At 38.2% G+C, this 22338-nt stretch overlaps 1 protein-coding gene across 1 annotated transcript in view; it reads left to right on the top strand.

Annotated features, from left to right (window-relative positions):
* mindy3 (MINDY lysine 48 deubiquitinase 3) overlaps positions 1-22338 on the top strand; it is a 105347-nt gene that overhangs the window by 10811 nt on the left and 72198 nt on the right. The window contains exons 5-10 of the mRNA XM_052016617.1: positions 1785-1836; positions 4121-4235; positions 4495-4568; positions 6214-6293; positions 13290-13360; positions 18381-18461. Of these exons, the coding sequence (XP_051872577.1) occupies positions 1785-1836; positions 4121-4235; positions 4495-4568; positions 6214-6293; positions 13290-13360; positions 18381-18461 (473 nt within the window). The remainder of the gene's footprint in view (positions 1-1784; positions 1837-4120; positions 4236-4494; positions 4569-6213; positions 6294-13289; positions 13361-18380; positions 18462-22338) is intronic.

The following is a 22338-nucleotide window of genomic DNA, read 5'->3' as shown; positions in this document are numbered from 1 at the left end:
ATGGATGTCAATATACACGAACTTATAATTGGGAATCACTCCGCAGTGCAAGAAGAATTATTTCCAGACTAAGAGCACCTATTTGTAGCACCACTACAGTCCAGACTGAGAATGATGAAACGGGTTCAAATGGCCAAGTGCTCTACTACTCATTTTCCTATGTGCTATAGTAATTGTTGAATAAGAAGGGAAGTAAACATTGGAGGAGAAAGGAAAAGTTTATTGAGTTGAATTGGTTCCTTTAGGTAAAGAATCTAGACAGCCTTGTTTCTGTTATATTAAAAGAAAGTGGAGGAACACTCTTCTCCCTAATCTTGATCTTTTTGGCACTTAGTGTTTCGTTGTTAACAGTCTCGAAAAGATGCTGGGAAAATTCAGACCAAAGCTGATGCCAATAATTGAAGTATTGGAAATCTGTGGATCTAAAGAAATGAAAATCTACTTTGCAATGTGGAGCATATGAGCAATTGGAAGAAATTAAAAGAAAAAATGGTGGAATATATTCCTTTCGGAGTCTAATTTCACCCTATGGTGAATTGCTGTTGTCTCCTGGTAGCAAAATTGAACTATTGCTGACTGCTATTTAGGCTTGCAATTTGTGAAATGGGTGAGATCAGTGGAGAGCGAAAGAAATGAAACCTGATTTAAAATTTAACATTAAATGCAGCTCAATGTAGTATCACAGTTGAGTTTAACACAATTAGAGATCATCATGCTTGGACAAAACAATCCATATGCTAATATCTCAAGCCAATTTCTTAATATCTGGACTCAAATGGCAAAATTTTTTTGGAATTTGGTTTCCAATTTGTTTCTTATCTAGCCAGCATTACACCCAACAAATTCTAGATTGTACTTTTAAATATTCATCCTGTCTAACATTAGCAAAGACTTTCAAATTGATTTAGCTTAATCGTAAAAATACTGTAAATCTTAATTAAGGCCATCTTTCCATGATAAATTATGATGTACCCTCTGAGAAAACATGCATCAGACTTTGGCGCATGCACTGCTCCAAGGGTGCAGGGCTAACCTGGCTCATTGAACTTTTCACTGTACCTGTCATTAAGCAGTCTGCCTTTCTTGCTTTTCCACACCTGGAGTACAGCATGTATATTCTGATTAGCTATTTCCTAATTTGGAATAGGATCCATATTGATGAAAATCTAACAGCGTTGGATCCACTTGTTAGCAATGTCATTTGGTACTGTGGTTTCCAAAAGAAAAGGGAACCTTGTTTTGGGCCTGGAAATTAAAATGGAAGATTTGATTGGTGGATGTAATGAGGAATTAACTTGTTATTTTACTGACAACTTGATTAGAATTTTACTCCATTTACACAGAAGTGTCCTGTAAAACTTGAGTAGAGGCATGTTTCTTTAATGTGGATAAGTAACATCTAATATTTTTCATCCAAGATCGGAGAGTTACAAGCTGCACAATGATCATTTATTTCCATTAATATATTTATGCTAATGAGTTTGGAGTTTTAATGAGAGTTGAATACTTTTGCTTACTAAATATTGTAATGTTTTAGCTGTTTATATTAGAACATTAGTGTGATTGAAGTTATAGTTGTCATGATTTAAAAGTGCAAGGATAGCTCTAAAGTTGTTTATCAGTTAATAATCTTAATACATAACAGTTTAAAAATAGCTTAAAGAACTGCACACCATTTACTTCAATTAACCTTAACACTGAATGCTTTGACAGCTTTGCAATGTATAATCTTGTTTGTTTTATTGCTGTCTGTGGTGCTGAAAAGTGTCTGGTTTTGTGTATAGCTGCCTTGGCTGCAGAGGAGCTTGGCTCTGAGCGATTTCATACACTGATTCAGTAAGTAATTCACTGCTACTAGGAGACTTAAGTGGGCACGGATACTGTTCTTTTTATTGTAATGTTATGTACCAATTGATTTTTTTTTTCCTTCATTCTTTCTTCAACATCCTCTTTCTTTCCTGAAGATGCTGGCTCACTGATGGAGTACAATTTCACAAGCAAGAGGTGACACCCTGATGTATTGCACAAATGGATTTTATGATGCATATTAAATGTTGACATGATGCATCAATGTCAAAATACACAAACTTACAACTGGGAATCGTTGCACAATGCATTAAGAATTATTGCCAGACTAAGAACCTAAACTAATTTGTAGCACTGCTACAGTTCAGATTGAGATTAGCTAATTGATGCATATTATTCAAATCTCACCTATGTGTAACAGCAAAAATGGTCTTTGGGCTAACAAGTTGAACCACTAATACTTCAATGTGAAGTGAATTTGAAAATTGAAATTTGTTTAATCTTTTTAATTTCTGTCTGGCAAAATGACAGAGAAAAGGCTTAAAGTTGAAAAAACTTAACGTATCTATATACATGTAAAATTATGTTGAGTTTCATTTAGAATTATGTTCAATCATAAAATATTATGAAGCTTGCTGAAATTAAATTATCTTTATCTCTGGTTCAGAATATCACATTAAAATTTGAATGACCAAAAATGAGATCCAAATAACTGAGCATGTTGGAAGCTATATTTTTAAGAGCAACTATATTTGTGTACAATACTGATGAAGGTTGAAAGAACAACAGCTGTTCAGGGTAGAGAAAATTGGGGTCGGGGTTAGGGGGAATAGTTTTATAGCTGTCTTTATTCAGTCTTGGATATTTTAAATATTTGAGGTGCTACCAAATCTTTTGATCCATTGCTGATTGTAGATTAATAAAGAGTGAGGAAAAGGATGAGAATTGTTTGGTCAGATTTTTCTATTTGTGGCAGCTTGAAAATTGACTTGGGCTGTGATTCTGCTTTTAGTTTTGTTTGTTAGTGGAGCTCCACAGTTTAATGGTAGTATAATCTTGTCTTTCTACATTTTGGTCATACGAATAAAGGTAACACTTATGTAAGATTTTAAAATGCTGAAACACATTACTGAAACATGTTTTTAGCAAGGCACTGCATTTATGAAAAATATAGATCTGTATACTTTCAAAATACTGTTGTTGTTATCAGAATGAGCCATTTTCCCATAACTACTTAATGGAATCCTTACCCAGAATAAGACTGAATTTCAAGCTTTTCTATTTTATAGAATGTGATGTAGCAAGGTTTAATGTTAAAAGATCCTATGAAATCAGCTAAGCCAGATGACAGTAGTTTGGAGACTTGGCAATTTGCAAGCCAATGTACAGAAGTATTAGGCATTCTTGCATTTCATTGCAACTTTTTAACTAAAGGCTGTATTGGTATGTAAGCAATAAATGATAAATTTACTTTCTCTAATATCCTGACCTTTTAAGTCACTGGCTTTCTTTACAAGTGCAAGTACTAATGCAAATAGAATATGACAAAAGCTCGAAATGCATGTCTCTCAAGCCAATTAATACTATACTCATTAACTTTATAATGTTCAATATCAGGTGCATCACTATCTCATCATTGAGATGCTTTTTATTACTTGGGCTAGTCTTTTGCTTTTTTAAATCATAAGTTTGATGTAGCAAAGGTTTTGTGTTAATGTCTTGTTCTCCCAATACTCTAATGAGATAGAAGATGTATTTTGCAGAGTTGATGCAATCGTAATGTTTTGAAACTCCATTCAGCACAATGCAGAGGGCGATGTTTTAGCAGCCTGATCATCATATGGCAGCTTCATTGTAATCACAAGAAATGTTTGTTTTTCATATAACCAACATTGATTGCAAATCTTTTTTGGAATCTTTCCCAAATTGATAAGAACATAGTTTTCAGTTTATTTCACCATACACAAGTTAAATTAATTGATACTTCATTGCAACCATTTATTAAGATGTAGTATTATACAAGGTTAGTCTGACTTTACTATTACACATTAAGCTATGTTCTTTCTCCCTACCCCCTAGTCTTCAATGATTTAAGACTTTAAAGATTTTAAGGCCAAGGTTAATAAAAGATTTAAAGCCAAGGTTAGTGAATGATTTGTGCAAGTCACGTTGTATAAAAAAGTTCCGGAAATAGTATCATTGTGTGATAGATTCTTATTACCTCCAATAACCCTATTTTAATTTGAATCATGTATAGATGACATTATGAAAGATAGCATATTATTAAGATTTTTCAATTCAATCAATTTTTCAGAAAGCGTACATTTGCAAATGTGACAGAACTGAAGGAGGCAGTTTTAAATCAGTATTCAACCTGGAAGAATCGGTTTGGAGTCCTGCTTTTTCTTTATTCTGTCATTTTAACAAAGGTTAGTTCACTATAATACCTTATTGTTCCTTATCATAACCTTTGCAGTTGTCAATTGAAATCAATTATTTGGCAAATTAATGTCTAAGTTGCCATAAAAGCTGAATGTTGACTGGATTTCTTGTTTTCAAATTTTTATTAAATATTTTAAACAATGATTGTAGATGTAGCTATTTGTCTCCTGACTGAAGCTGTTCTAAATTATTTTCATCCTTGAATTCTTGTATACTTTTCTAAGATGACTTTTATTTTTTGTTTAGGGCATTGCAAACATTAGAAATGAAATTGAAGATGCAGCTGAACCTTTAATAGATCCTGTATATGGTCACGGAAGGTAGGTATAAATATTTCTTATAAGATTTAATGTGTGAAATAATGTAATGTAAATTTCTCAAGAAACAGGGTTTTGTAGTTTCCAGTTTTGAAGTTGTGCTTCTTTTGGACTTTGTGAATGATGGAGCATTACTGTGGCATAGTCTTTGTAGCAATGCATTAAATAATATGCAAAAAAAATGTTTAGAGATGTGGCTAGAGATTGACTCTAATACCTGGTTTTATTTAAGCCAAGTCCACTTTGCCCGGAAGTGTTAACCTTGTACGTTGTAATTGTTAAAGCTGTCGGAATATCCAGCATTTTCTGTTTCAATTATGTGATGCAGCAGATATTGAAACAATTAAAAATGATTATCGAGATCATTTCCTTAAAGGACTCCAGCACTAAAGTGGGATGACAGTTCGTTTGGCTCTTACAGCTGGAATTATTTCTATTTGTATATGACCAGCTCTGAAAGATTTTACCTTTGACCTAAATTGTCAGGTTTTTCTTGGGTTCCTTGGTCAAGTGCTAGCTTCGTAACAAAATCAGTTGCTTTTGCATAGTTTCTAGCATTCAGAACTTGAGCTGGAGAAAAGCTGTAATATTCAAATTATCATCAAATTGAACAATGCTAAGTGGCCTCTTGAGTAATTGTCACTATTGACTTCTGTTATTATACTGATGATTAGAAAGTTTATAGTGTGCTAGGTTAGGTATTTTGGCTGTCTCGTTATTTTTATGTAACCTTGAATTTTTGAATGTATTTTCTGTACGAATGAGGAATTTTATTAGATTCACGCTTGTTCTGAACATGACAATTATCAAAGGTAATTTTTTTCTATTTATTGTATTTTTCTATAAATTAACCATAGTCGCATTTGGGCTGGTGCTGCTGGCAGAAATTTAGACAATGTGTTCTGCTCATGGTTAAAATACCTTGTATGGCAGACACTATTTTCGAAATTCTTATTTGTCATATAGTTGGGTCCAAGTTCTTAAGTTTTTGCTTGCACTAGATATGTGATTGAGTACACATCTTAATTTTTGATCAAAACCTCACTGTTTTCTTTAGGGAAGCCTGGAGAGATTGATTAATGGAGTAAGAGTGAATTAGTAGGTTAGGCAGCATCTCTGGAGCGAAAAAAAGTTAAGATTTCAAATGGATGACTTTCCATCAGGATTGGAAAAGTGGGAAATTGAGAGATGACACAGGAATGTCTGTAACAGGGTGGAGACCCGAGATTGTTTGGGTGATACAACTGCTGGCAATCTGAAATAAGGGAATGCTGGAAATGCAGATGAACCCTGCATCACGGGAGGGGTGGCGGGGGAGGTTGCATTCCTAGAAAACGGTCTGATTTGCAATTTTCCATAGTCTGCGCGTGCCTCAAGAAATGCGAGTTGAAACAAAATTAATTTTGTATTTATTTATTTGCTTTATTTTTCACAAACTTTGTAAGGGTAAATTTTTATTATGTATCCCAGATTTTTTAGGTAGTGATTTGTGAATTCCATAAGGGTGAACTTCCGTTACTGAATTACCTGTTTTCGGCAATCCCTGTATATAGGCAATCCTGGATACAGGGATTGCCTGTATCCAGCATCTGTGAAGAGTTGAAAACAAGTTTTGGAATCTTGAATTGATTTTATTTTTCCTTCTCAGCCAAAGCCTAATCAATTTATTGCTGACTGGGTATGCAGTTCTGAATGTATGGGATGGAGACAGAGAGTGTTCTGGAATGAGTAAGTCTGCATTTGTAAAATTCTCTTCAATAATTACCTTAGCATCTTTTAAAATTCAATTACATTTAGCCTTAATGTTCTGGTGTGCTGTTTCCCATACTTTTATTTTTAAGCTCTCAATATCATTTACATTATTGGCAGCACTCCCTGAAACAGTTGAATAGGTTGCAACTGAACCAATACAGTTTGCATGGTTTGTTTAAACACTTCTCATTTTAACTCCCTCCCCAGATCAGTGATTGTATGTCATTGCAACGTAAATCAATGCAGATGAGTGAACATCACCTTAACTTTTTATGTGGTGCCTTTAAATGTTTCTCACAACTGCATGTAAAGCAGATGCTGAGACCAGGAATAGTTTGGGATGGGATAACAAAACTTTAAGAAATTGGATAGGATTAAAAAAAACTTTAAAAATGATGGAAAAAGTTGGGAAGATGGAGAAGTTCATACCAAGGTTCCAGAGGGGAGATTATTGAAAGCTCTGATGCCACAGTTGAGGTTACTGAAGAGGTCCATAAAAGGTGAGAACTAGTATAACCGGCACATCTGTGATCCATATAGGGTGACGGAGAATGTAAGAATTGGTTGAAAGGTAGTTTCCAAATTTTTACTTTGGTCTTGGACTGTCCCTTTTAAATTTAAAACTTTACCCCCTTGATCCTCTTAACCTAAAACTTTCTTTCCTGCTCCCTCCACAATCATTCAACTATTAGTTTAAAGCTCGGACAGGTTTGGTTATCTAATTTGCCTAAGATTTGACCTTGGCTTGGTTAAATTGAAGCCCATCCCTGTGGAATAACTCTTTCCCCACTACTGGTGCAGCATCTGATAGGATGGACCTTGAATCTAAACCATGACCTCCCACACCATTCTTTGAGCCACACATTTAATTTGCTGAGTTGTTCCTCCCCGATGCCAATTTGTGTGTGGCTCTAGTAATGATCACAAGATTATTACACTTGAGTTTTTGAACTTTAATATTGCTCCTAGTTCCTTAAGCTTTCTCAACAAAGTCTCTCTCCTTGTTTCAAATATAACCAAATCTTTCGTCAAAGAGCCAGGTGTGGACCAGAGTGGCGATTTATGTCTTAACAGTGAAAAATCGGAGGAAACCTCTGCTTCTCCAATAGACAAGCAATTGGCCCCTTGTGGGCAGCAAATGGGTTGTGGTGGAACCAGGGACTTCTTTTGCATAATGTTGTAAAGCAGCATATAGTTGAGAATTGGGAGGGAACCATGGAATACCTGGCATAATGTTGCTTGTAATTCTCCAGGTACAATGGGGGGGGGGGGGGGAGGAATGAGAATAGAACTAGGCAAACGTGTTCCCTCCTAGCAGGCGCAGGTACAGAGACACTGGAGGAGAACAGTATGCTCAACTATAAACATGGCTTATGACAGGTTGAGGTGGGAACCTGATTAGAGTGTTACAGAAAAGAGTTCCTAGAGCAATATGACCATATTTGAGAAGCCAAGACACATTCAATGTTGGAGCTGGACTGATAGGTCTCATGGAACATGTTAGTGCTTATTATTTTGAAAGAGCTGATTGCACCCGAGTTCAAATCTGATACATCTTCGTGACAGATTTAAACAGGGATAATAGAGGCTATTCCCTATTGAAGAATAAGTTCCTATGTAAAGAGTAGCAATGACCTGGAATTCACCACATGCAAGGGCAGTAGAAACAATGAGATGGTGCTTACAAAGGAATTGGACAGTACTTTTCCTTAATTTTAAAAACTGCAGAGAAATAGGACTGAATAAATTGCTCTGAAGAATGCTGGCATAAACTCAATGAGTCAAATAGCTTCCTATGCCATAACGATTGTATATTCTAGGACCTAAGGTGCATGCTATGACTAAGCCAGATAGAAAGCTAGGTTATCAGAAGATTGGAAATGGGATCAAGGAATCATGAAATAAGTCTCATGACTGAGCGGGCATGAGGGAAGAAAGGAACTCAAACCCTAAAAGAAATCTGGCCTTGTATGGGTGAAAGAAGAGAAGCGCAAGAGGCATTGGCCAACTCGTCACAATCTTGGTGTAAGAAGGTAATGAGCTGCTTAGTCTTGTAGGTGAGAGTGAAGAGACAGCAGAGAGATTTAAGAATTGTAGAAATAGCAGAAGTAGGTTATCTGACCATTTGAACCTACTCTGCCATTCATCAAGATCATGGCTTGATTTTCTACCTCGACGCCATTTTCTATCACTATCCTCGTATCCCTCGATTCCCTTCAATGTCCTGAAATCCATCAATCTGTTTGTAATCAAGGAAGGAAGCTGGATGGTCATAACATTCCAGATTATTGTATTGAATAGTGAGCAGCTTCTGGATCAGATCAAAGCAGTGGTACCCCTGTGGTCTGTCACATCTGGTGGTGAATGACTAAGCCAGTTGATATCCTTATTTATGTGCAAGTCCCTTGATGTCAGATAGCAAAGGTGAGGACCAGACTGGTACCTGAAATTAGGTGGCAATAATGTTTTAACAAAGGACTAGAGCTTTAATAGAGGTGAGGATGCAGATCAGTAACTGCAGTAATGATTTGGTAAAGAAGTTCTTGTTTTAACTAATTTATTAAATATTAGCCTAAAATTATTTTGAAACTCATTCAATGTATCAATTTCCCTATCCTAATTGTTTCATTTATCCAATGAGTTACTATGTTGCACATCTAGACAGGTCAGATTTCAATTCTTGAATGTATAGCTTGCTCATATCAGTGTCATTGGCTTCTGGTTTAGGGAGCAGAAGATTGATTGGGGGTCATCTGATAACTAACAACATCTAAGAGAAAGTGAGTGTGCAAGAAAACAATTGTATGAGTATAATGCATTGCAGCAAAAATATCTGGTTAGCACTCCCTTTTGAGGTTCACAATCTTTAAGGAGATGCCAGCTTGAGTGTGTTGCTCTTTAGTTCCTTTCTGGAACACAAGCTGGAGAGGAGGTACCTTGTATGGTAGAGAGAACAAGTAGCATAGAACATTAAAATATCACACCCTTTTAGAATATAGATATTTTATAGAAAGGATTAATGCAAATATTTTTCAAAAAATTGTATATGACTATGGACTCTTGATAATTATATGAATTGGTATGCTTTAATGAAGTGAGTATGGTCACCTACTTTATTGATAGGGTGGATCTGCAGGTCTGTCTTAGTTTATAAATTGGGGAATGTTGCTGTTAGCTTAGTTTACAGGTAGTTTTATGCCCATCTAAAGTTTCTGTTGAGGTGGATTGGGCGTTTTTCTGTAGCCCACAGTCTTAAATCTTTACCCTGCAAATGAATAAATCAATAAGTACTGTTGTTACCTATCTAAGTATTCAGTGCAAATGTTTTGGGGGAAAAGTATGCAGGAAAGTTTTGTAAGCCAGTGTTATGATTAACACTTGACACTTGGGCTAGAAACTCAACTAGATCAGCCATATAAACTATGACTATAAGAAGAGATTTGGAGGCTGTATATCTCTGAGTGACTCCACCTGACAGCCAAACCTTTCCAGTACTCATGAAAGAGACAAATTCTGCAGATGCTGAAATCTGGAGCAATACACAAAAAGTGCTGGAGGAAAGCAGGTCAGGCAGCATCTATGGAGGGAAATAAACTGTTGACGTTTTGGGCCGAGACCCTTCATCGAGACTGGAAAGGAAGAGGGCAGAAGCCAGAATAAGAAGGTGAAGGGAGGGGGAGGAGCGCACACAGGCAGGTGATAGAAGAGGGAAAGGGCTGAAGATGAAATTCAATAGAAGGCAGTGGACTATGGAATAAAGAATGGAGGAGGAGAGGAGATGGGCAGGTCATTAAAGTGGGGGAAGGGAGCCACAGGAATAAGGGAAGACAAAGGAGTCCAATGGGGGGCTGGGGGGTGGGAGGGAGAAAAAGAAGGGGTGGGGTTACCAAAAGCTGGAGAAATCGATGTTGAGGCCATAAGTTGGAGACTCCCAAGGCAGAATATGAGGTGGTGTTCCTCATCAGTACCAGTACTCATCACTTTAATGAGTGCAGTTCCAACAACAAATCAAGAAGCTTGACATTGCCTGAGACAAAAAATAAACTGTTGGAAGAAGTCGGTGGTCAGGTAGCATCTTGACTTGGAAATTACTCATCCTCTATTGTCACTGGGTTTAAATCCTATAACTCCTTCCCCATCACCACTGTCAAAGTATCTGCACCAGAACTGTAATGCTTCATGAAAGTGGCTCACAAACATTTGCCCACTAGATGGCACCAGAGATTATTACTGAAGTTTTAGCCAGTCTAAGTGACTAAAAATGTTATGTTGAACAATGTCCTTTAGTTAGTCCCAAAAAAATAACTGATTTGTGTTTTGACTATCGAAGTGTGACCCTTTATTTTAAAATATTTGATATTGTGCCTAATTATTTTAAGGTGATCCCTTTCATAGAAACAAATTTGGATTGTCTTTTTTCTCTTCCTAAGATGGCCTCCAATAAAAATGAGAATAGCAGGATTAGGGTATTTCTCTGCTGTTCAGTGTGCTCTCTGATGCTCTACATTGGCCATGTTTGAATCCAATCCCAGGATAATTTGATTGCTGTGATATCCAAAATTATTAGTTTTGAGCACGAATATTCTCAATGACTGAACATTTATAACCCTTAAGTGAAAAATTCCAAAAATTCAGTTAATTGAAGAAATTTCTCATCAGTCCTAAATGGCATCTTATCCTGAAACTATCCCTTTGGATGTAAACTGTCCAGCTGGAAGAAATAGCTTCTCAACATCTACCCTGTTCACCTCTCTGAATAGTTTAATTCAATGAGTTGGGCTTCTTTCACTTCAAAGAAAAACAAAATTTGTTATGTGTATTCAGTGTTTGACTTTGGATATGAAAAGTAAGTTTGCAGTTGACACTAAAGTTGATGTTATGGTGCGCATTGAAAAAGATTGTCTAAGGTTAGAACAGGATATAGGTCAACTGGGAAAATGGGCAAGGGAATGGCAGATGGAATTTCTCAGATAAGTGCAAAGTGATGCATTTTGGGCAGTTAAACCAGGGCAGGACATACACAGTGAATGTCAGGCTCCTGGGGAGTCTAGGATTGTTGACCAGAGATTCCTTGGGGTACCAGTACATAGTTCCCAAAAAAAAGAACACAGGATGATGGGGTGATGAGAAAGGCATATGGCATGCTTGCCTTCATCAACCAAGGCATTGAGTATGAGAGTTCATGTCATGTTACGGTTGTGCAAAGCATTGGTTAGGCTGCACTAGAATATTATGTGCAGTTTTGGTCACCACAATATAGGAAGGATGTAATTAAGCTCAAGAGGGTGCAGAAAAGATTCATGAGGATGTAGCCTGGATTGCAGGGCGTGAGTTACCAGGAGAGATTGGATAATATAGGTCTGTTCTCCCTGGAGCAAAGCAAATTGAGAGGCGATGCATTGGAGCTGCATAAAATCATGAGAGGCATAGATAGCTCAGGTCTGTTTCCCATGGTAGGGATGTTGAACCCTATAGAGGGCATAGGTTTAAGGTGAGAAGCAGAAAATCTAAAGGGGATTGAAGGGTAATTTTTTTTTTAACAGGGAGTAGCTGATATCTGGAAAGAGCTGCCAAAGGAGGTGGTGGAGGCAGCAACATTTAAGAGGTGTCTGAACAGGGGTTTGAATGAGCAGGGTACAGAGAGATATGGAATTAAATGGGATTGGCATGATGGTCAGCATAGACATAGTGGGCTGAAAGGCCAGTTTCTATTCTGTACAACTCTTACTCCATGGTATTCCCAACTATTGTTATGATATTGGAGGTAATATTTTGTCTTTGTATGGGGTTAAATTTTGCTTAACGATTCAATGCTTTGAGTTTTCTACTATGTGTTTATGTGTGTGGTGCCAACTTGAGGTATATATGCTGTTCATACTGTTTAATATTAGAGTATGCATTCTGAATGTTATAAATACTCGTGTCTAGCTGTTGCATCTTTCCTGATCTCTGGATGCCACCTCATGGTTAAGGTGATGGGTAAAATGGGTAAAGCAAAATATTAGTACTTATAGAATTATGCACCATTTGTATCTTTGCTATATAATTTTAGTTGCGTCAGTATGCAGGCATCCAGTGAAATCTCAAAGAAAACTTCTCAATGCTATCCTGAATCATTCTTGTATACTATGATGACCTAGTTTAGAAGTGGAATTAAGCCAATATTTCAGAATGTAAGATGAGGCAAATTTGACAAAATGGCAAGACACTTTTGGGAGGGGGGTGGGGAAGGGGGGAATATACTACAGGGCTTCCAACTGCTTGGGTAAGTGGTGGATGAGCACTTGGATTGCTAAGGCATAGGCAGCTATGGATCAAGTGCTGGTAAATGGATTGGTGCAGATAGATACTTGATGGTTGGCTTGGACATGCTAGGCCAAAGGTTTGTTTCTGTTTTTATGCTGTATGGTCTATGTCCATGACTAAATTGACTACTTTCGCCCATTTTATCATCCTTCCAGTATGTCATTTTCTCTTTTTGCATTGACATCTAGCTATTAAAATTGGTTTTGTAACGATTTCATGCACTGTTCCTGGTGACATATCTAAGTTGCTGATGAGTTGATCTTGGAGCTAATTTAAAGCAAGTTATGATTTTCAGTAATTCATAAAGTTATCATTGTAAAAGTGGAGTGTGGATGAGTCACCACTTGGTGATTATCCTTTGCCTCGTTCACAAGAACGGGATTTAATCCCTTTTATCAATGGGATTAGTGTAAATAGGTGCTGCCTGATTGGCGCAGACTTGGTGGGCAGAAGCACTTGTTTTCATGCTGTACTAAATATAATTTACAATAGTTTAGTGGTATTCGACTGTAGCAAGTAATTTTGCTATGTAGATTTTCATATCTAAATTTTGGTATTTTCATACAAAATAAGTTAAAATGTACATGTTAAGTTTATTTTCATTTTATGCATTTGTTTAACCCTAGAAATCTTGTGTGAATGAGTACTATGACTGTTTTGTTTCAGAACTCCATGGTATAAGAAATCAAGCTACTATAGGTTTTCTGACATTAATGGAGTCTTTGCGTTATTGCAAGGTAAGAACTTGGAACTTCGCTATCAGTGCAAAAGTGATTTTTTGTTCAATTTTAATTATGTTCTTCTTCCTGCACATGGTGCCTAAAGAGTTTAAGATTTTTTAAATTTTAGGTAGGATGTGATTGTGGTAGAGAGAGTGCTGAAGAGATTTATCAGGATGTTGCATAGATTGGAGGATTTTAGTTATGGGGAGAGATTCGATAGGCTGAGCTTGTTTTTCCTGGACCGAAGGAAGCTGCTAGGTAAACTGATGAAGGTATATAAAATTGAGGCATGTGATCTAAGGAGAGATTGGACAAATGTGGGTTGTTTTCTCTGGAGTGGCAAAAGCTGAGGGGAGATCTGATAGAAGTTTATAAAATTATGAGGGGTGGAGTTTGAGTAGACAGCTGTTATCTTTTTTCCAGGGTTGAAGTGTCCAATACTGGAGGGCATGCATTTAAGGTGAGAGGGGGCAAGTTCAAAGGAGATGTGTGTGGCAAGTTTTTTTTTACCCAGTGGTGGGTGCCCAGAATGTGGTGCCAGGGGTGGTGGTGGAGGAATATACGAGGCATTTAAGAGGCTCTTAATAGGCACATGGATATGCAGAGAATGGAGGGATATGGACCATGTGTAGGCAGAAGGGATTAGGTGTCATTAATTAGTTTAGCACAACATTGTGAGCCAAGGGCCCATTCCTGTGCTGTACTGTTTTATGTTCTATGTTCCAGATAGTGAGAATCTATTTTCCCATGTTATCGGATATCAAAAAGGAGGGCATTGATATAAGATGAGAGGATGGAGGTTTAAAGGGGATTTGAGGGTTTACAGAGTGGTTGATATCTGGAACTCACTGACAGGAGGTGGTAGAATTGGATATAATCACTACATTTAAGAGACATTTAGTATATTCTGTATAGGAGTTAATGGGTGATTTTCAGATGTGTTGCTCTACCCTTTCATGAGTTAGAGCGTTTTCCAAGTCTTCATTTCCAAATATCCTATAATTAGCTATGTTTATCCAGTAAGGCTCCATTTGAAACCACCAATTTTCTGTTTGGTGGTTCATCGAGGTTAGTTTGGGGTTGCTATGGATAATGACCCTTGGAATGATGTCCCTGACAGTCTATTGTGTAATTCTCTATTGTGTAATAGTAATGTCATAACCCAAATGTTTATAACTGCTTTTGTACAATGCACAAAATAGAATTTCGGTAAATGAGTTATTCTTTGTGCATTTTTCTTTCATCACTCAGTTATGTCTCTAGTTAGTATTGTGCGACATAGAAATTTATAAATGGATGCCATTTGTATATGGACTAAAAAAGCAATTTGGGCTAATACTACTTGCCATCCCTGCTGCCCTGTAAATCAGAGTACATCAAGTGCTCATTCATGTACTTTTGAATGTGGGTGTTTCTGTTGCCACAATTCAGGTAGTGAGTTCCAGAACACGTCCACTCTTTGAATGAAAAATATTTGCAAAACTCCACACTCGTTTTTGTCCCAATAGCATTAAATCTTGTTTTCCATATACAGTGCTGACACCCCATTCAACCCTTCCTCATTTACTGGCTTTGTTAACAGGAACGAGTGCCTTCTGTTCACCCTTTTAGTCTCGTAATTTTGTACACCCAAATTACATTTACTTTCGTCCCTTCTCCAAAGAAAATCACCCCAGCTTGGGTAATCCTGCCTCCATAACTGACTCTCGCCAACCTGGGCAATATCTTTGTCTCCTCTGCACTTTCTCAAGCTATCAGTCATGCCTAGTCTATGCAGTACTATGCAGACACATGAATGATAGAGAAATGGGGGGGGCTATGTGAGAGGGAAGGGTTAGATAGATCTTAGAGCAGGGTAAAATGTTGGCACAACATTGTGGGTCAAAGGGCCTGTACTGTGCTGTAATATTCTATGTACTCTGTGGCCTGCTTGTGTGTCATATGGTTCCAGCAAGTCCTTTCCGCTCCTATCGACTGCATGTATCCCAAACATTGCCATAACCACCTTGTCTACCTGTGCTATGAACTCGGTGATCTATGAATGTGTGCACGAAGATTCTTCTGTTCTTATACACTTCTTGCTTTCTTGTGTATTACTTATCCTTTGCACTAACTGGTAATTGATTGAAATAGCTGTTTAGCTTTTCAATGCCATCTTATTCAGCTAAGATTCCTAATAATCAAAATAAATATTAATGCAGATATTATTGATTGATTTACTTTGATTCAGGTGTTTTTATTTACTTTAATTCCATGAATTGTCTTCAGTAAAATCTTTCACAATTCTGGACGTGAATGAAATTTTTCACCCAAGCCATGGATTTGGAATGTGCAGTTGCACAGATTCAATTTTCCAGACCATGTCAATTAAACTTATTTTAGGCCATACCATTTTCTGTTTAGTTTTTTTTTGGGAACATTTAAAAATCAAGAGCATAAATTAAAAAGAGGTAGTTAATATAATTATTGTACTGGTTAACCTGAAGCCAGCATTAATGAACCAGAGACATGAATTCAAATCCCACCACACCAGCTGGCCAATTATAAATACAGTGAAAACTTGTAACAGTAAACTACCAGATGGCTATAAAAATGGATTTGGCTTCCTGACAGACTTAGGGAAAGAAATTCTTTCCATTCTGATTTGCATGTGATTCTACACGTTTAATTTTTCACATTGATTATCTGCACCAAACTTGAGGGTAATGTAGAAGTAAAGGCAGACCAAGTGCTGCAATTGACATAGCCATTGAATTAAGCAGACTCTTTCCAATGAGCCCTGCGAAGTCACTTCCACTAACATTTTGGAGATGTGATTCAATTAGATGGGCCAGGCCAGAGGGAGGAGTTGGGAAATCATGCTGGCATGCTTCAGAGCACATTTGCTGTGCACCAATGCTAGGATCACCTGTTTCCACCACCATAATGTTGTCCCACATAGGCCCCTCATCAGTACACCTGGTGTTCCAAAGCAAACTGGCTTGCCGAGCTCCCTTGCTCTTTCCCCTGTAATCTTGGGATCTTCCAAAACTCATTGCCCAAGACTTGTACCATTTTATCATACTTAAATTGTTCCATCTTAATCACCTTCAAATATTGAATCCACAGCTCGTTCCATATTTTTTAATCATCTCAAAGCTTAATTACCTGCCTACAATCTCTTTAATAGCATGGTCTGAAATTTTGTCAAAATTTCCTGTGAAGAATCTTGGGAGCTTTTTTCATTCACTCTTGCAATATGGGTGCTGCTGGCAAGGCCAACACTTATTGCCTGTTGATTTTACTCCCTGAAGGGTGTGGTGAGCCTTTGTGACTTTATAGCTTGTAAGCTATACTGTTTTGGGTAAAAGTAGTCCCACAGTGTTGGGTGTGATTTAGGCTGTACAACAAAAGGATTGGCATTCGCAGAACTAACCTTGTATGATGGGGAAATTTTACTCTAGGATCACACTGTTACAGTAACTGTCTCATAATTTTGGGCAGTAGCCTTCAAACTTTAATTTTAGGGTGAAGGGTACAAGTCCACTTGTGAGGAAAGATACATTTCCAAGCTAAGGTATTGCCTGACTTGCATTTAATGTTCCATTGTACTGTTTGACTTGATAGCAGAAGCTGAATCTTTAAACTGGTAGATAGGTTGCCAGCTAAGCAGGATGCTTTGTCCTGGATTGTGTTCAGCTGTTTGAACGTTATTGGAGCTGTAGCTGGAGAGTGTTCCATCACACTCCTGTGCCAGGTAAATGGTGAAAAATGTTGGGGTCAGGAGGTGAGTCACTCATTGCAGAATGCCCAGCCTCTGGTTAGCGCACTCAGTTGAATTGTTTGTTACTGTTTAATTCTTGGCAATAGTTACCAGAAACATCCTGTGCTTGAATTTGAAATAACCATATAGTAGAAGCATTCAAGAGAAGAGTTGAATGTGGAGATAAAAGTACACTTTAGGTATGTAATTTTTTATCAGAAGGCAAAACCTATTACCGAAAAAATAATTTAATTTTCTTTTGAAAAGGCTATGTGTGTGTGAGAATCAGACTTACCGATTATACACAAATTTATTTTTAGGTTTCTCTGAAATGCATTGAATATTTTGTACTAGTTATACCACCAGTATTTTGTGGACTGTGATAAAAGATAGCTGCTGATTCCTTACTGTGTTTGGATGTATTCTAATATAATCATCTTTTTGAATAAATAAGATTTTGGGGATGGAGGGATGAAAAAGTCCTTTGACAGTGAACAAAGGATAACAGCAGATAAGTTTAAGGGGTAAGGGATGAGGACAGTGATAGAAATGTGGGGCATGGTATAACAAGAAGGGTAAGAGAGATAAAATGTGAAAAGCTGAAATATGTAATAGCAATAAAGTGCAAAAAGATGTTAAGCATTGAGAGAATTTGTCAAGGGACCACTTACTGCTGTACTATCTCCATGAGTCCTCCTAAATGCAGCCTGCAGTTTTTGGTGGCCCCTTGGCTTGTTGCACCATGGCATAGTGTGCTGCAAACCAACAAAGGGAAAATAGGAGCAAAAGATGACATAACCAAGCAGTTAGTGTAAAAGCAGCAGGAGAAATAGGAAAATAAAACAGGAAGAGTGGTAAGATACAAGTGGCTGGATTCTGTGCTTTGCTCAGTTAAGGAAGATCAGTTGATTTGATTTATTTTTAGTAGGGTCAATGATGTATTCTATCTTCCTTTGCTAGTGTTAGTTTTGGTGCAAGTACATATTACTTTTATATAGTCTTGAATAACCATTCTGAACATTGGAGTCAGTTTTCTATTAAATCAATTTGACAAAAATTAAATGTTTTAAATTGAGATTGCATTTATTAACATTCAGTAACTAGAAACAGGCTGTTTATTTTGTACAATTTTATTTTTAAATGCATGCTGCCTCCATGTCCCCATCTTATGTCACCTTGAAACAACTTAGGTTATATAAAAAAAATTGTTTTAGTGGCTATGCCTCCAGAGTTGTAATCCTGTGTTGTGTGCCTTCTGCCTTGATTATTTTAACAATCTTTCTTGACTTATAGGTAGGAACATTCCTGAAGTCACCTAAATTTCCCATTTGGATACTTGGCAGTGAAACTCATCTAACTGTATTCTTTGCGAAGGTAATCCTAGCTATGCTGATAACATTGGATAAATGCTACCATTGCTTTATATTTTTTATATAGTTAACTCTATTTTAGCAAGTATTTTTCCCCATTGAGCATATTTTCTACAAGATTTAAATGTGTTCAACTATAGTAAAGCCTTAGCAGTAGGAAGATATGTAAGGACTAGTTGGGTGAGGGGTAAGTCAATTGAGTTTTATTTTCTATAGACCAAAATTGAGGTGTTGGTTAACTAAACAATTAACAGATTAAATAAATGTAGTTTTCAGATATTACAAATACCAGATTTTAATTTCTTTCCCCTCCACCACCACCCTTCTCCGTCTGGCAAAACTGGTGCTCACCCTTAATTTCTCTTTTGGCTCCTCTCACTTTTTTCAGACCGAAGGAGTGGTCATGGGCACTTGAATGGGCCCCAGCTATGCCTGCCTTTTTGCTGGCTATGTGTAACAATCCAAATTCCAAACCTACACCGGTAACACTGCCCAACTCTTTCTCCACTACATGGACGACTGCATTGGGGCTGCTTCCTGCGCCCTTGCGGAGCTTGTCAAATTCATCAACTTTGCCACCAGCTTCCACCCCGCCCTCAAATTCACTTGGTCCATCTCCGACACCTCTCTCCCTTTTCTTGATCTGTCTCCATCTCAAGACAGATTATCTGCTGAAGACTTTTACAAACTCTCTGACTCCTACAGTTACCTTGACTACACCTCTTCCCATCATGTCACATGTAAGGATGATATTCCCTTCTCTCAGTTCCTCCGTCTCTGCCACATCTGTTCTCATGATAAGGCTTTCCTTTCCAGGACATCCAAGATGTCCTCTTTTTTTTGCAAATGGGGTTTCCCCTCCACTGCTATCAAAGCAGCCCTTACCCACATCTCAATTTCCCACATGTCTGCCCTCACCCCATCTCCCACCCACCCCCCACATAACAGGGATGGTGTTTGCCTTGTCCTTGCCTGCCACTATACGAGCCCTTGTATTCCGACATATTCTCCCCAACTTCCGCCATCTCCTACAGGATTCCACCACCAGGCACATCTTCCCCTCCCCTCCTCCCTGCTTTCTGCAGAGATCACTCTATTCATGACTCTCTTGTCCGTTCTTCCTTTCCCACTGATCCCTCTCCAGGCACTCCTCCAGATGAGGCAGTCCTTCATATGTGAATCCATCGGTGTTATTTATTGCATCCAGTGCTCCTGGTGCGGCTTCCTCTATATTGGTGAGATGCGGCGCAGATTGGGGGATCGCTTCATCAAGCACCTTACTCTGTCTGCCGGAGCAGCCAGGATCTCCCAGTGGCCAGCTGTTTTAATTCCACTTCCTATTCCCACTCTGACATATCTGTCCATGGCTGCCTCTACTGCGAAGTTGAGGCTAAATGCAGATTAGAGAAACAATACCTCGTGTTCCGCCTTGGTAGTCTCCAACCTGATGGCATCAACATTGATTTCTCTAACTTCCCCTGTTTTTTATTTTCCCCCCTCCTCTCTTTTGGTGTTCCCTTTTCCCTCTGGCCCCTTTTACCCCTTCTTTCACCTCCCCTGGCCTCATGACCTGCTCATCACCCACACCTTCTGCCCTCTGGTTTCCAACCCTCCTCCCCCTGGTCTGCTGCCCTCTCTTATCAGGTTCCACCTTGTTCAGCCCTTTGCCTCTTCCACCTATCACCTCCCAGCTTCTACCATCATTCCCACTCCTTCTCCTCCACCCCCCCCATCCCCGACCTACCTTCTCCCCTCACCCAGATTCACCTATCAACTGCCAGCATGTGCTCCTCCCCCATCCTTTTATCCTAGCTTCTACCCTCTTTCCAGTCCTGATGAATGGTCTCTGCCTGAAATGTCAGCTGTTCATTTCCCTGCATAGATGCTGCCTGACCTGCTCAGTCCCTCCAGCTTTTTGTGTGTGTGTTGCTTTAATTCTTCTTTGTTTATAAGATACATGCCTTTTATCCACTTTCCTATTTTGCCATTTACTGGATGTGGGTAGTCATATTTTGATTCCAGTTATTTATCAATACTTGTTTCCAAGATAAGGTACTTGCAGTCTGTAACATTCAACTTCTTCACCTTTGCAGTAATGTTTCCCAATTGTGTTAGGAGTTCCAGGATTTAAGTTCTGTACTAATGAACACTAGTTTGTGTCCCAGTAAGGCTGTTGTCTGGTGTAGAGGCAAAGTGGAGGATTAAGTTCAAGTTTATACCCAGGATATAAATGCCATGAAAATTAGCTTTTTGCAGCACCAGCACAGCACATTACAAACATGACAAACAGTAATTACATGAACTTAAGTTGACATAACGTTATGGATGGTGTTCCCATGCATATTGCAGCTGCTTGGAGGAGAGTACGAAGAAATGGCACGAGGTAAATTACTCTTACACAATCTTGATACAGACTTGATGGTCTGAATGACTTCTGTGCTGATTCTGCATCTTTGTGATCAAAATTATAGTGCTGGGAGAGGAAGTTAATGGCTTTGGTACAAAAAAAATAAGACATCGGGCCTGCTTCATTATTCTGGTAGATTATGGTTGGACTTCATTTTATCTCCACATTCTGAGGTATTGGTATTGCTCGCAAGGCCAGCATTTATTATCCATTATCACCTCAAGCAATTAAAGGTGAGCTGCGTCCTTGGACCACAGCAAACTTAGTGTGGATATGTTAACGATGCAGTTGGGTAGGAAGTTCAAGAATTTAAATGAGTGTGCAAGCTGAAATTTATTGCAACGGGGTGAGTGAAACATGACTTTAAAGAGTTGGAAATTCACTATGGAGATCAAATATTCTAGTTTTTAACTCTACATTGTGGTATCTATTCTGCCTTTAAATTATTTCAATTTTTCTTTGCATAGGTCTTCCCTCTTCCAGTTTTCCCTTCCTAATTCCCCTCATCCTCTATCCCCTTAAATTTACTGAGTCTTCGTGTATTCAATGCAATTTGTTTTCAATGGTCCTATTTTTGAAGTGGCTCAATTCTGCAAAAGATGGTTTATACTTGCATCAAAAACTAAAAGCACAGAGTTAAAAGATTGGCATGGCCACACGTATACCACTTGTTGCCAAAAAAAAAGCTAATTTGACACAAGGAATTCCTGTCAAAAGCACACTCATCAGCAATCTTCACTTTCCCACCACCTTCCCCCACCAACCCTACCTAAATCCCCTTCTGCAATCCTGACAACCTTAGGAACATAGTTAAATTGGCATATTCACTTAGAGTGCCTTGAATTGTATATATGGATATTTTATCCACTAATCTCAAAAAGTTGAGAAGTCGCCAGGACCTGATGGACTGCACACCAAGGTTTTAAAGGAAGTGGCTGCAGAAATAGTGGACCCATGAATTGAAATTTTTCATAGCTTGCTGAAGTCCAGTAGGGCACCAGAAGAGTGGAAAACGTTGGGGGAAAGGCAGGGAACTACAACTAGTTATTTTAACAATTTTTATTGGTAATATGTGAGAGTCAATAAATAGAGGGAATAGCTGATCATTTAGGGAAGCTGAATATAATTAAACCTAGTAAACATGGTTTTATGAAAGGTAATTTACTCAAATTCTGAGGGATCTGGGGGTTCATATCCACAGATCACTGAAAGTCGCCTCACAGGTAAATAGGGTAGTTAAGAAAGCTTATGGGATGTTAGCTTTCATAAGTTGGGGGATCGAGTTTGAGCCGTGAAGTGGTGATGCAGCTCTACAAAACTCCGGTTAGGCTACACTTGGAGTACTGTGTCCAGTTCTGGTCGCCTCATTATAGAAAGGATGTGGAGACGTTGGAAAGGGTGCAGAGGAGATTTACCAGGATGCTGCCTGGATTAGAGAGTATGGATTATGAGGAGACACTAAAGGAGCTAGGGC

This window comes from Pristis pectinata, chromosome 5 (genome assembly GCF_009764475.1).
Source record: "Pristis pectinata isolate sPriPec2 chromosome 5, sPriPec2.1.pri, whole genome shotgun sequence".
Taxonomy (NCBI): Eukaryota; Metazoa; Chordata; class Chondrichthyes; order Rhinopristiformes; family Pristidae; genus Pristis; species Pristis pectinata.
This window is presented reverse-complemented; position numbering and strand designations above follow the sequence as displayed.